Source organism: Triturus cristatus, chromosome 9, assembly GCF_964204655.1.
Source record: "Triturus cristatus chromosome 9, aTriCri1.1, whole genome shotgun sequence".
In the NCBI taxonomy this organism is placed as follows: Eukaryota; Metazoa; Chordata; class Amphibia; order Caudata; family Salamandridae; genus Triturus; species Triturus cristatus.
This window is the reverse complement of record NC_140592.1, coordinates 461,509,972-461,525,020: the sequence shown is the minus strand read 5'-3', so window position 1 is coordinate 461,525,020 and position 15,049 is coordinate 461,509,972. Positions and strand designations below refer to the sequence as shown.

At 45.3% G+C, this 15,049-nt stretch overlaps 1 protein-coding gene across 2 annotated transcripts in view; it reads right to left on the bottom strand.

The window, feature by feature from the left end:
- Positions 1 to 612: 612 nt before the first annotated feature.
- SHKBP1 (SH3KBP1 binding protein 1) overlaps positions 613 to 15,049 on the bottom strand; it is a 231,297-nt gene continuing 216,860 nt past the window's right edge. For both annotated transcript variants that reach the window (XM_085625394.1, XM_085625395.1), the window contains exons 17-18: positions 11,916 to 12,048; positions 613 to 3,440 (exon numbers count right to left, since the gene is read on the bottom strand). In XM_085625394.1, the coding sequence (XP_085481520.1) occupies positions 2,804 to 3,440; positions 11,916 to 12,048 (770 nt within the window). In that variant the 3' untranslated portion in view covers positions 613 to 2,803. The remainder of the gene's footprint in view (positions 3,441 to 11,915; positions 12,049 to 15,049) is intronic.

The window sequence follows — 15,049 nt, the reverse complement described above, 5'->3', positions numbered from 1 at the left end:
TTGCTAGTGCAGTGTAGCCCCATCGATTCCCTAGGCCTAGGCCTACTCTATTTCCGTGACAGTGGTCCTTATACCACTTACTTAGTATATGGTTTGCGTGGCCCCTAGGGCCTAACTGTATTACTTACCTGTGTGACTTACTGTATGCATCAATAAGACTGTGTTGTACTTACCTCTAATCTCATAAAGAGTGCTGAGGGTTTGCTTAGAATAAATACACTTTATTTTATATATATATCTGTTGTGGTGTCCTTTCATTTGGTATTCAAGGGATTATATATGGTATCACAGCTGGCTTCACATGCCATTCAGAGTTTAGCCTAAGACTGCTCTTGTCCATGCTACCACTAGGATAGCTGGTCTATAAGGTTGACTTTACAACCAATCACCATAAGGGTATTTGGACTGATATAAGGTGTACACTATAACTAGTGACATCATACATCAGGCCAACTTCTCACAGGAAAGAAAAGGATAAAAAAAACCTGGTGGACCACAACTTATAACCCCATAAAATGCATACGTTTATATGCCCACCCGGCCCAATATTAAGATACATGAATTGCAGATCATGGGATTTTTCAAATAAAGACAGTATTTCAGAAAAAGGCATTAAGTAAACATAAATATTTATTTTAAAGAAAAGAGTTTTCCAGTAAGCAGCCAGCGTGTTACATGTGAGCACCTACTTCAGTGGCAGCATAGCAGGGAAATGCTTTCAGCAACAAGGTATTCTCTGTCCCCTCAACCCTGCCGTCTGAGGAATGTATTGAAGATATTTCTGATTTCAAACACACAAGTTAAAAAAAGTATCCAGGCCATTCTCTGCATCATCAGGTATGTAACGGGAATAGCAGCCCATGTTTCTCATCGGCATGGTCCTGCTGGCGTGCGGAGTCATTCAGGTTCCAAAATCAAACTGAACCATTCATTTGCCAAAGCACTGGGGAGTATGTCCTATGTTTACAAGGGACAGTATTAACATTATTCTTGTTTTATTGTTTGTTTGTTCTTTAGCCTTTTTTTAAGACAGGTAAAGGATCAGTATGTCCAATGTTTTAAGACAGAAAGATATCTGTACTGGGATACCCCAGACTGTTTAACTTCTGCAATATGTGCACCCTTGCTGCCAACCTATATAAGAGAAAAATCTATTTCTAATTTTTCTAAGGAACTGGACTTTTAAATGTGCCTTAGCAGGAAGCAAGCACAAGATTTTCTTGCCTGTCTCACTGTGGACATTAAGTTATGTTACACAGTCTCCAACAAGTACACACGAATCATGGGAAGAGTCTAGTAACTATAAAACCAATTACCCCTAGTGAGATTCTGGTGGACACACAGGTGGCTCGTGGCTTCTGCCTTTTTATTCAATCAGTCACATGAAAGGCTTCTTCACTGGAAAGTCTGTGCTTAGGAGAAGTTAGGCCCAATCCGGTCTGGCATTCGAAAGCTGCGCGAAATAGCTAGAGTGTCACCCTATGGCGCAACCTTTCATCAGTAAACCTCAACAAGCCTGCATTAGGTTAAAGTCCTAGTTAATGTTTTCTATAAGAACAGTCTCTCTAAAATCTGAACGCCTTGGCCTGAAATGATACACTTCCCAAAGCTTTTCCAAAAATGTAAACATATTCCTTGAAGGAGCACCGCATATTAGCCTAGCCAACAGCTCTAGAGTACTGTGACCCTCTGACATGCCTTGCCAGTGACCCTGTTTCTTGGATACTATTGCATGAGTACATAATCAACCTTGCAAGTGCAGCTGGTGATGTTGCTTCAGTGGAGACCGCAACATGGAGGGCAGAGCCCACTTTGAGGAGCACAAAGTAAGGAAAAAGCAACTATTCTAGTGGGAAAAGGTTGGACTAACCACACACTTGTTAAGAGCAGTGCAAAGCTCCACCAGTGTATTTCATCCATGCTCTGCCTGAACTATCTCAATGTGTGAATTTTAGTTTCTAGACGTAGCCTTAGGCAACAGGACATGAAAACGAGCCAAAGGTGAAGTAAGTTAGCCCCTATGTGGAAGCTTGTTGACTATTGAGAGGACTGAGATGAACTCTGTCTAGGTCATGTTCAAACTGCTTTTTAATGCCAATCTACAGGGGAAGAAGTTATCATACGCCAAATGAATAACTCCAGGCAGTTCTCATAATATCGAAGACCTAAGACATCTGTCGGTGTTACGGACACACCCATATAGGTCTCATGTTATTAAGAGGCAATCTGGCACTCGTGTTAGAGTTGTGCATCTTTCCATACAAACCTCCTTATGCACCGAGGAGACATATGAGTTGCAGGTTTCCATTATGGAAATGCATCAAATAGTTGTTCATTTAAGGCATAGGCACCACTGTATTTGCTTTTCAGGGCCAGGACAAACTGTGCCAGAACTGGAATATTCTGACTAGCAAATTCTAACCATTAATTGATTTTTTTGTATTTTATAAGGAACCTAATGTTTTATTAATGGCTCATCGGGTTCCCAACAAAATACCTTACTCCAGGCGGTGTTTGATCTGTCACCCATACGGCCATGTCTATACCCATCAGATTGGCAGGCATGTCCTTTGGAAGATGGCTCTCTTTAGATCGCATTATGTGCTCATTGCTTCAGCCAGAAGACATCAGTACATACAAATAATTAAGCCATTCTTTATAGTCTTGAAAAATAGTGTTCAAATGTATAAAAGTCTAACTCCTGTCCCGCAATGCGTTGCGCCTGCAATTGAGTGGATGACCAAACACCAAGCTTGAAGAATTTAGGCATTTTCCATTTCCTATCCAAGCATTTAAAAGTCCTTCAGAAGGAGGTCTCATTCAACCTTGGTTTCTGCGGAACTAGTGGCAGGCTTGGGGATCCTACTGGTGCTTCAGCCCCTCCAACAGCCATACTTTTAGCAGGCGATGAAGGAGAAGCAGTCCTAAGTGAAGGTGTTGGGCTTGGAATTGTGGGTTTCTGCACCGGGCTGCTCGGCGACCGTGGATTCTTGCTTTTCAAGACTGGACGTCCCTCAGGCTCCACAGAGTGGCTGTGCCGTCGGATATCAAAGTTATTAAATTCAGTGGAACGTGCCAATTCCTGGCACCTCTCAACAAAGCTCCCTCCTCCTCGAGATCCATAATTAGGCTTAGTATCGCTCGAATTGCAGGCAGCTTCTGAGTTGGTGATGGATTTCCGCAGTCGAACTTCTTTGGGCTGGTGATCCACAAGAAGTTTAGACGGCTTGGGGTTGCTCCAGAACAGGTCAGCTCTGTTCAGAGAGTTCAGGCTGGCAGTTGCATATGGCTGAAGATTGCAAAGGCTAACAAATCCATCTCGAGGTCTGTTCAGTGGAAGAGGTAGACTATCCCGGTTCGAACGTGGACAGGTCGAAAAGTTGTTCATGCCACTGCGGGATGGTCTTTCTCTGGCACAATCACTCGACTGAGACTGGAGGCTAAGGAAAAATGAACAAAAATCTTTGTTAACTTTGGCACAAAGTAGAGAACCTCTTCAAATGTTCTATTGAAAACTATTTACAAAGCAGAGCAAGCAAAGAAAAAAGCATACTGAAGCAGAGGAAAGAACCCCATCAGACTGCTCAAGTCATCTGAAAGTAGAAGCCTCAATTCACATGTAGGCAATGATGTACCCACTCACGCTAATTAATCCATTTATCATCTGCTCTCACAATCATGCATAATCCATCCACTTCTGAGCAGGCCTGTCTATTTGCATATAGAATGATTCTATGTGGGCCTGACCATGTTTTGTCTGTGAACGTATTTGCCCTTCGGGCAAGTAGCTTACATGTGGATGGGTGTGTATGCAGGGGTGGCTCCTCCATGTGGGCGGAGGAGCGTTGCCCCACTGCTTTCTCGCAGTGCGAGAGGCAGAAACATAAAATGGTTATTATAAATACAATTTTTTGTTTCTGCTTCTCGCACTGCGCACTGTGAGAAAGCAGAAGGGTTTGGTTGGGAGCGGGCAGGCGGGCGGTCCTGCTCGAGGGCAAGGGAAGAGAAGCTTGCCCACTCTGAGGGCGCTGACTGTTTGGTCAGCCCCAGTCATACGCAGTCTGCATTTTCTCCATGTAGGATGCATGTAGCCAACATGGAGAAAATGGCCTCCCCATAGAGGCCTGTGTGGTCGGCGTCCCAGCCAATCCCAACGCTGCCATTGCAGCGTTGTGACTGGCTAGGGGAGGGAGGCTGCCTGGGCTGCTTCCTATGAGGAGCAGAGACGACGCAGGACCGGACTGGGCCAGTGAAGGTAAGTTAACTTTTTGTTGTTTTTTAAAATGTATTATTATTAAAGACCCCAACCACCCCCCTCCCCTGCGCAAACCCACCCACCCCCCCGTGTGACCTCACCCCTGAGTCATGCTGGCCGCGACTGTGTGTATGTGTGCTTGAATAATATATCATAGGTGCTGTCGTAGTTTCTATGGCCATAGTATCTATATACCTGCAGTCCTGAATCTAGGTCCCCATTTTTTATTAGTTTTAATAAACCAGTTACCCTATTCTTCTGTCTACCTGTGGTGGACAGTGCCTTAGAGAGTGCCTAATGCACATGCTGGTCACATCTGAGGAGGCAACAAGCTCGTGTACAGCACAAACACTCGCTTTGGACCATAACAAAGCAGGTACACAGACAGGATCTAGCCACACTCCCTCCTCTGTAGATGCACCAAGGATGCAGCGTTCCCACCTCACGTTTCATCAAGCGCCAGGGGGGGTGGTTTGATGACGCCTCTCCGTGTACAGGAGAAAATGCCCCAATGGACCTATTACAGGTGGGTTTTAAGACACACCTCAGCACCAACTTAGTTGTGCTACAGTACATGAAGGTGTACGCAGATCGGTCAAAGGTGGTGATGCTGGGGTCATGATATTCTTGGATCAGCACTACTGTCAACATCATTCCGACCAACAGATTGGCAATGGTAGGTTGTCTAGCCCCAGCCCTGGATTGGCTGAGCTCTTTTTTGGCAAACGTCTAGATTGTCCTCATGCCTTCTTCTGCAACCCAGTCCAGGAAGCTGAACTGAGGGGTCACAGGATTTACATGGTCCCCTTTCCTTCTCAACCTGTACATGAGCTGCTTTGCCAATCTTCTCCACTCTGCAGAGGCCTTATTTTACACTTATGAGGATGGCACCATGCTGAACTTTGCGCAGTACTAGCACTCTATGTTAAATGAAGGGGGACAGGACCAGACCACCTTAGCTCTGTGTGTTTTTCAAGTACATACAAAAGTGAATTACTTCACCAATTCTGGCATATTTAGATTGTACGCGGTTAAGAAAGTTCAGTAGGTCAATGAACCCCCTGCTGAGATTTCAATGTAATTTGACATTTGCAGCCTCAAATCTCGGTGGGACAGATGTTGTCCATACTTCATCTGTAAGGATACTGATGACACTGTCACCAAGGGTGCTGTGCTACAGTTCTGTGTACTCATTTATACCCTTGCGTATGGCGTTCCATGCCAGACAATATAACAATATCACACATGAAAACAAGGATTTTTAAAAGAAGAGCCCATGACAGGAGCATTCTGTCCTTGGTTATGTGGAGCCGTCCGGTAACCTTGTTCTTCAGGGGTTCATAAAATGAGAACAACTGAGCCGTTTGGAGGTAATACAAGTTATTAGCACACAGAGGATGTGTTATGCAACAATTGAGCACTTTATGATGCATTTAATGAGTGGGTGGCTGGTGACACTTATGATAGTACTCTTAAGTGAGTTTACCTCACAAAAGAGGTACTTGGGCACTTGCGTTAAATGTGCCTGAGAAGTCACAAAATGAAGAGGTTGACTAACAGACAGAGAGTTTTTGCACGCTTGTATAAAAATATATATGTTCTAAAATGAGAACACAAGAAGATGATTGATGGAGCCCTGAAACTATTGAGACACTCTCCCCCCAGTCACAGATCTGGGTTGAATTCATCATTGTTCTATAGATCACTTCGCCACCCCAGTTTAGACCCAGCTATATGCAAATCAGTCTTGACCTTGTTCCTAATGGGAACAGTCCAGCCCGAACTGCCTAGCCAGGTCTTCCCTGGACTGGAAAGAAGCATCCTAGGACCGGTTTCGGGGTAACACCATTCATCAGCCAGGCTAGCTTGAAACCAGTGGCAAAGATAGCAAGGGACCCACATCTGGGCATACCCTACTAACTTAGGGCGAACTAAGCAAACACAAGGAGATAATGGAGGAAGCACTGAAACTTTTCAGACACTCACCCCCCGTCACAGATCTAGGTTGAATCCATCATCGTTCTTTAGCCCTTGGATTGGCAGTTCGGGTTGGACTGTTCCCATTAGGAACAGGGTCAAGACTGATTTGCATATGGCTGGGTCTGAACTGGGGTGGCTGAGTGAGCTAAAGCACGATGATGGATTCAACCCAGATCTGACTGGGGTGAGTGTCTGAAAAGATTCAGCGCTCCATTCATCATCTAAAACGACCACTACTATGATGACAGTAGCCTTTTCCTGTGGTAGATGTTAAAAATCTTTCTGAGGCTTAGCCCACAAAAATTCAATTGCTGCTCACCCAAGGAGACGTGTCCATTTAGTAGACGGTTGTTTGGCCATAGACCATGGGCCTTGCTGCTCTGTCTGTTGAGGCAGTATGAAATTTGCATAGCCACTTGGAGGCAGACCGGTCTCTCGAGAATAACATTTGCAAGGCTGGTTAATTTTCAATTAAGAGTCATGAAGAAGGTGCTTCCCATCACCAGTCCACTGTGGCATATATCCGTGATCAACACCTTGCTGCCGGATCCGGACTATGGAAACACAATCTATTTTGCAGTGGCAATGAAAACTCTACACCATTCGCAGCTTGTCCAGAATACAACTGCTGTGTTGCTTTTAGGCCTTTCACGGTGCAAAGATATCAAACAAGTCTATTACAGAATACCAGACTTTAAGGATTGCAAAGTCCAAGTGTCTTGTTCCGTGTCTGACCAGCTGAAAACTCTGTACGCCTCAAATCAGAACAAGTCCTATTTTGACACAGTGAGTTTTGGGTGGAAGCTTCAAAGAGCCGGTACTCTCTCGCTATGTGCTGAACCAAGCCAAGGAAGACTCAGGAGAGACTCTCAACATGGCTCTTTAGTAGATCTATCCCAATTAGATCATATCCCTGATGGGACTGACAATTTTAACTTGCCTAGTGCATGAATTTTCTCATTAATGGTTACGTGTTTTAGGATAAGCACCCAGAAGATCGGCAAATATCCCCCAACACTGACTCAGTGGCACAGTAGCAATGTCCAGTAGCTCTGCCAATCCATTGTCCATGGCCATCATGGGCATAATGGTTAAAGGTCCTGAAGATTAACATGGATGCCACTGTGACTGCACAGTTTGGAAGCATCATCAAACTCACAGGGCAGACAGACGCGGAGGACCAAACCCAAGACACTGCTGAACAACCAAAGAAGCAACTGCAAAACAGGACGCATGGATTGGCCCCTGGCTGCAAAACAGAGCTATGAGGCTCAGCAGGCTCCTCAATGGAAAGAGTTTTCTGAAATCAACATGCAGTAGCAAAGTATCAAGCTGAAGAGAGATCTACTGTAAAGTTATTATTCACTGGAAAGAGAAAATACATTTCTCCTCAACCAATTTTTGGGACAGAATAAGTAGTAGTCACCATGATGCACGCGAAAAGCCACGATCATTGTAAAGAGGAGGAAGGGAGGGCACTGACTGGACGGCTCAGACCGAAACATAGAACTTTGATATTATAAAGTTCTCCCCCAAAGGCAATCCTATGAACCATCCGAAGAGGTTGCCATTTGGTAATATATTACTGTGCATCCTTCAGTTATATGGCGCGCTGCTAGTTTCTCAGTTCAAGTCATCAATCTATATATGAGTGAGTCTCACCTAAACGGAATAATTCGCGGGTAAAATAAGCTGAAGTGGTAGACCATCAGAATGGTACAAAGATCCCCTTTTCTCTTATCCTGTGAAAAAGCTGAAACCCTCTTTGATCTCCACTACAACCGGTATTCAATTCATGCTCGCCCACCCCACCAGGCCAACATTTTCTGAAGGAGCTCAGTATGGACCCTGTGGATGCAAACCACTGTCAGAAGCTCATCGGTGAGAGATGTCATTGCTAGAGATAGAATAGAAAGTTTGAAATTCTTAACCCGCTACAAAGGGGCATGCAAACCATGAGCTTCAGTAGGTAACTTTTAAATTTCATTTGGGCAGCCACATGTAGCCGATGAAGATGTCTCTGCGAATCATTCACCCTACTACGCAGATGACTGTGTGAGTGGATGATACCGCTCTGGGCTTTTCTTCAGTACATAAAAAAGCAAATTACTTCGCAAATGCCAGGATATTTGCATGTGAACCGCTAAGATAGTTTAGTAGGGCGATGAACCTGTTGCCGGCATTTCTATGAAATTTGAAGTTTGCCCGTGCAAGTCTCAGTGGGGCAGACTTTGCCCTACCGCCTTCTGTAACCTTACCAGATGACGCTACTTCACCAAGGACTAGAGGTGGGTGAGCCCTTAAAAAATTGAGCCTGGCTCGAGCCACTTGGCTGGCTCTGGCTCGGCGACGGGGTCCTCATAGACCCTCGAGCCCAACACGATTCGAGCTGTATCCTTCCCCCTGAGTTAATAAACACAAACACTATTGGCATCTCTTAAAATTAGACAGCACTTGTGTTGCTGGTTTTTTCGAAAAGTTGTAGAGCTTGTTGGTTTTCATAAGACCTGAAAAGCAGCATTGTGTTACAACTCTAAAAACACCAACACAAATGCACTGCATTTTAGCACCTCTGTCTAATAAGACGACAGTGTTAGTGTTTTTTGAAGTTGCAATAGAATGTGGCTGGAGTATGTGGCGTTATGGCCAGAACCGCCGACATTGGACCTGGGGAACCTGGTTCGAGTCTTGGCATTGCTCAACATCCTCTGATTCTGAGCAAATCACTTAATTTCCCCGAGCCTTAAAAAACATGAAGTGGGACATGGGCAATGTTACTGGTGCTCATGTAAAGCGCTCCAATACCTTTGGGTCGAGTTTGAGGTATTTAAAACTGCCAGAAAGAAAAAAGAAATGTTGGTTTTCACAGGCTGTGAAAAGCAGCATTGTGCTACAACTGTAGAAACAGCCACCATGAGCAGGAAAGCACTGCTTTTAGCACATCATCACAGACCTCCAGCCCAATGCCCAGGGGAGTGCTGTGTTAATAACATTACAGTCCGCCTGCCCGCACTGCCTTCAGGCACATCATCACGTCAACACCACCACGGAAAACAATTTACTGGACTAACGGGCCCCCCCCAGCCTAATGCCCCAAGGGGAGGGCTGTGTTAATTACTTTATAATCAGCCTGCCCTGCTCATTCATCAGTTTCTGCGGGGCTGGAAGCTGCGAGTTACATTTTCATGGTTCCATGCTGATTTTTTTCAGGGCTCGGCTCGTACTTGGGCTCTTACAGTCAAGCCGGACCCTTGGCTCCGCTCTGGCTCGGATGGTCCCATGAATTCTTGGGCTCGCCCATCTCTACCAAGGACCCAGTTCTCCAGTCCTGGTTTCTCATTTTTATCATCTTAATATGTTCTGGGAGTTGAAGTCCTAGATCGCTTCAGCGGCGGCAGCTGGAGTCACACACCTGCAAGCAAGGATTTGTAAAAGAAGGGCCCATGACAGGAGCACTGTATCCTTGGCTACATCGAGTCGTTGTGTAATGTTATTCTTCAAGAGTTCATAAAATGAGCACCATTCAGCAGTCTGGTGTGAATACCCGTGATCAGTGTATAGAGGATGTGCTAAGAAACAACTGAGAACTATGTGATCTATCTCATCTTTGAGTGCCAAGACCATGAGACTGTGGACAACAGTGGTGGCCGGTGACACCCATCATAGTACTCTTTAGTGAGTGTACCATTAGGCAGGGCTTAAAGTGAGCCGGGTCCCATCGGATCTGAGCACCGGCAGTAATTTAAAAAGGCAAGTGAAACGGGTCCCTTTTGAGCTCTATTTTAAGTCCCATAATTTACTCCGCAGAAAAACGCATAATGAAGCAGGAAGAATACAACGAAAACCTTTCCATGAGCGACTGGCAGGCGGTTACCTCGCTCGCTGTTGCACTTCCCGGACCAAAGAGAATGAACAGCAGGAGGGAGAGGGTTCTTTTCTGTTCTTGGTAGAGGATGAGGGTTATCTTTACCGAGGACAGTGCTCTCCTAAGAGATTCACCTCATGGGCCTTTGTATTGCACACAGGACCAGAGGACCCTCAATCAATCAACTAGAGGGTCTAGTAGAGCGCAGCTTGTTATCCCAGGGGGTCTCCAGGCTCTGGGGGTCTGTAAGCTGGGCCGGCTTTAGCGCTAGTAGCACCCAGTGCGATAATCAATTTTGGTGCCCCCACTCCCCGTGACGATCTTCTCAGATTCTTTCACTACCCCTGGGCAAAAGGGCCACTCATCTCTCCATTCATAAGTTATTCCTAAACACAGTGCCCCCCCTGAGGTCAGCGTCCCCTCCATAGGTCAGCGCCCAGTGCGGCCGCACCTGTCGCACTGCACTAAAGCCGGCCCTGTCTGTAAGCCTCGGTCGGAGGGTGGTGGCGGTCAAAGAGAGAAGCCTTGGGCTTATTCTTTCTGGCTCCTCCCTGGCTTCTTTTGTTGCTGTATCATCACCCCTCTGAGGGCACATAGAATTTGCCAAACACACTGATAGAATGGTGAGCGATGGAGCCCGCTGGCAGTCCAACTGATAATATGCATTTTTTTATTTGGTTTTGCAGCTGCAGGACACAGATGGTTTTGTGCCCGTTTCTGGGAAGTGAAATAATGTATTTGTGAAAGAAAAATCTTTGTCAGACCAGCAACGCTGTGCAGGCATGCAGCTTCCATTGGTGCAGCGGCACCGTGTCCCACTTACCTCGGATTATTGTTGTATTTTACCATTTAAACCTCTGCCAGGGGCTACTTTCTTCCTTAAACTGGGGCCTACGACACACGGGCTACGCTTCAGACAAATAGACCCGATACAGAGATGTGATAATGGAATTTGAAGTAAATGTTTTTGTTTTTATGATTTCTCCTACCATATTCTGCAGAAGGAATGGGGCCAAGTCTCAAAAGTAAAGAGCAAAATGTGAACCTGATTCTTTCCCAAGTGGAACAATGCACTTTTCCCCTCTGATCCCTTGCAGTATTTTTTCAGCCTTATAACAAGTGTGTTCAGTTTCTAGACTGCACTGTGGTGTCCTTGCGCCTTCATACATCTCAGGCAGCAGCCTCACTTTTAGCATTTGAGAGTCACAGATTCACTTGCTTGAGGCCAAGCCATTAATTACATAGGCCACGCCCCTTGTGAAGAACTCCTGGTCACGCCACAATGACGGTGATCTAAATGTGTCTGAGGAAGTCACAAAATGTGTGGGTCGACTGAAAATAAGAGTAAAAATTGTGTTAAAAAACTATAAAATAAAAACGTTCGAAAACGGCCTCCTTTCTTGAAAGCGTGACTGGGTGAGGCAAGACTGTGCAGACATCTGGTCCGAAATCTCTGGACGCGACAAACACAGATCGGGATGCACTGCCTGGAACATCAATTTCTAATTGTAAATCGGGGCAATGAAACAGGTAAGACCACCAGTTTAAAATCACTGGGAGGTAAAAGCGAAAATACGGATTTTATCAGCACACGAGCAGCACTTACAGCGACATCTAGTGGCAAAGACGCAGAATAATATTAGAAACGACATTTTATCAACCTTGCACTGAAACCACCAAGAAGCTCCAATGAGACATCCTTGAACCACCACTGCACGCAGTAACCTCGTGGTGAAAGCTGCAGCGGGTGGGTAACTAAAACAGAAGAAAAAAAATAGTTCCTGTGGAAGTGCATATTTTTGGTGCTGGTATTACCTGGATACGGAAGCTCGGGGTGTGGTGGAGTGGGTGAAGGAAACAGCTGGGCTCATATCCGGGGTGCGAGTCAAGGCGAGGTCACACTGCTCCAACTGCTGCAATAACTCCTCCTCAGTCAGACCCCCCAGCTCTGAAAGAAAAAAAATAAGTTTGGACGTGAGAACCTCAGGAACAGCCTCCAGCATCAATGCACGGTACACAAACCACCAAACCCGGCCTGAAACCTGCATGCCGCTCCACAACACTACCCAGACCAGTGGTAGAAGTGGGCGGGAACGGCAGGGCACGGCGTTCCCCTACTTCTTTAATTCTATAGATTCCTTTCCCCTACTTATTTATTTTGAATATACGTCCCTGGACGTAAGAAATATCCAAGGCCTGCAGAGGAGGCTCTTCATTAGTGGCTGTTCGGGGATGGGCGGGGAGCAGGGAAGGAAAAGGTCTCCATCTCTTGCTTCATGCCCAGACAAGACAAGGTAGGTGTCCGCTTCTGCACTGACGCTGGCAGCTGCCCCCCCTCTCTTTCTTACTCTTATTCCCTCTCTATCTGTCTCTAACTCCTCCTCACTAACCGAAAACCATGACTCAAGAAATGGTTCTCACCCTCTCTTTCTTCCTGTCGTTCATTTGTTCACCGGTGAAATGGATGCAAAAAAGAAAACCACTTTTGCTGGAAATGCCGTTTTGACATTTTTCTATTCCAAAGTGTAGCCTCGGAAATAAACGGTTCAAAATATGAAAATCAATAACTAAATAAAGCAAGACGGAGAGTTCTTAAAGTGGCCAGATTGGTTTTACTCAAACCCCAAAAACATTAGAGTCACTTTACTGAGTTTGCCAGTGAAGCGCTGTTTCCCCCAGTGGGGAAGTGCGCCAAACCTGGAGGTACTGCTATACCTGGTTGATGGGTGGATTGGAAAACAAAATGTGTACGGCGGCTTTGTGTTCACGAATGTTGTCTTTTTAAAACCATACTGCTTACGTTTTGTGAGCATATAAGCAGTGGACATTGAAATGGGGCCTTTCTGGGCCCTGTAGTTTTCAGGCAGAAGCACTCACTGTAAGATTCTTTTGCTACTTGAAGTTTATAAGTTAAAATCCTAACAAAGAACAGTGAGCTATTAACTTTCATCTTAGAGCTGCATACAAACTTCAAGGTATAAACTAGAGCTTTATGTTTTTTTCCCTAAGCCTTTGATTATCCTAATGTTGCAAAAAGTGTTCATTTGGATAGAAATCAATAATGATTATTAAAGTGACCCCCAATCTTGGTATTAAGTTTTAAATTCTGAGTTTGTGTTTTTCCGGATCAATCACTATTAAACTATACTGCCTACTAATATGGTTGTCATGTGACTCCTACACCTTGTAGTCCTTTGTCTTATGTAACATTTCCCATACAGTGATTTACACATGTAAAATTGATTGTCGCTGTGTATATCGCCGACGACAGAAACTCCATGGCTCGTAAACAAATGGCTTGTGCTTCCACTTTTAAGCATATTTGGGACATTCTGTGATTAGAAACATATCCCACTTTGTGAATTTATTTTAATGTCAATAACTCATATTAATCGTTAAATAATCATGTGTATCCATTGGTTGAATTATGTAACGTAATAAGCTGTAACTGGTCAGTGAAATGCCAAACAAATACTAAAGATTGGGATGTTTTGCTATCCTGGCCACACCTCTAACTCCGCCCACTGATCCAATCCTCAGGTTATTCCCGCCTTATGATTCTCCGCTCACAGTTCCCCTACTTTTTTTTTCCACACTTCAACCACTGACCCAGACCATGACATAGCCAGTGTTTCACAGGCCCAAGTACAAGGAAGGAAATGCCAGCCCTACCTGCTTTTTAAATTGTAAAATACGCAATAATAAGTTTACAGGGGGGCCTTAAGCATACATGCCAACCCTACTCATTCTGGTCCGCGGAAGAACATTCAGTTCAAGGCTATTCTCTCGCCTCCCGATTCCTGCATGCAAAAACCCGATTCCTCAGCGGGCATCAGATTGCAGGGGGTGGTCTTATGTGGCTCGGAATATGTACTGCCAGTAACTTGCTCCTGCAAGCAAGTGTACATCATTTTTGTCACGCTTTCTCTACCCACTAAGCGATTTCTCTGTGCACCTGACAGGTGTGGAAAAACGTATATTTAAATTTCTGATATCTGATCCTGCAACAGCACACCTACAAGTCACATACACACCGATGGACCCACGGCAGGTCGCAATAGAAGTAAATGTGGGAAATACATTCTCCCGATTAATTTTTAATAATCTCCCACTTTCCTCTTCCAAATTTTTGGCATGTATGTCTAAGGCCTCTGGGGACCAGTGGAGTAGCTGGACCTTAGACTGCCCGGGGTGGTCCCTGCGCTTGCCGCCCTGTGGCAGCCGTTTTGAAGAGCGCGGGGGGGGGGGTGGCTTGGGATCATGTGCCGCCAGTGGAGTCCTCGGGATGTTGCCGCTCCACGACACCCACACTGTATAGGGTGGTTGGGGGGGTTGCTGGTGATTGCCACCACAAGATGGCAGGTAAGAGCAGGGGTGAGCCCTCCACCCCCAAAACTTGCTACGCCACTGTCTGGGACCTGGAGCCACTGTAGCTTCTGCACCAATGGAAGCTACACCCTGCCCCGGACCTTAACACTGATGCACATAAAATCCAGAGAAAGCATGCGTCTCTTCATTGATGAACTAAAACATCTCTAGCAAAGGTACTTCTCAAAGCACTCGCATTTCGCAATAGCTGCTCATTCAGTCCAAGTTTTTTTTTATATATTCTTGGATTCGCAGTCCATATTTTTGCAATGGTTCATGGATCAGCGGCTCTACAAAACGCATAATGTAAAGATGTGGACCTGGAAACTTAAGTGCTCCAATGCCAGTTTGGAAGATACCATTATCTCCAATAGTCTAACTGGGTTTCGGGAGGAAGTTAGCGCAGAGGAACTAGGGCCTAGGCCACTATTATTCATAGTGAAATCTTCCACACCTCATTGGCAAAGGTATATGTCGACAGTGAGCTGAAAGGGGCAAGGATCAAGCATGTTGTATCACAAAATTTATTTTATCCACACTCTATTTATACATTGCAATTAAGTGATTCATATTCATTTTTC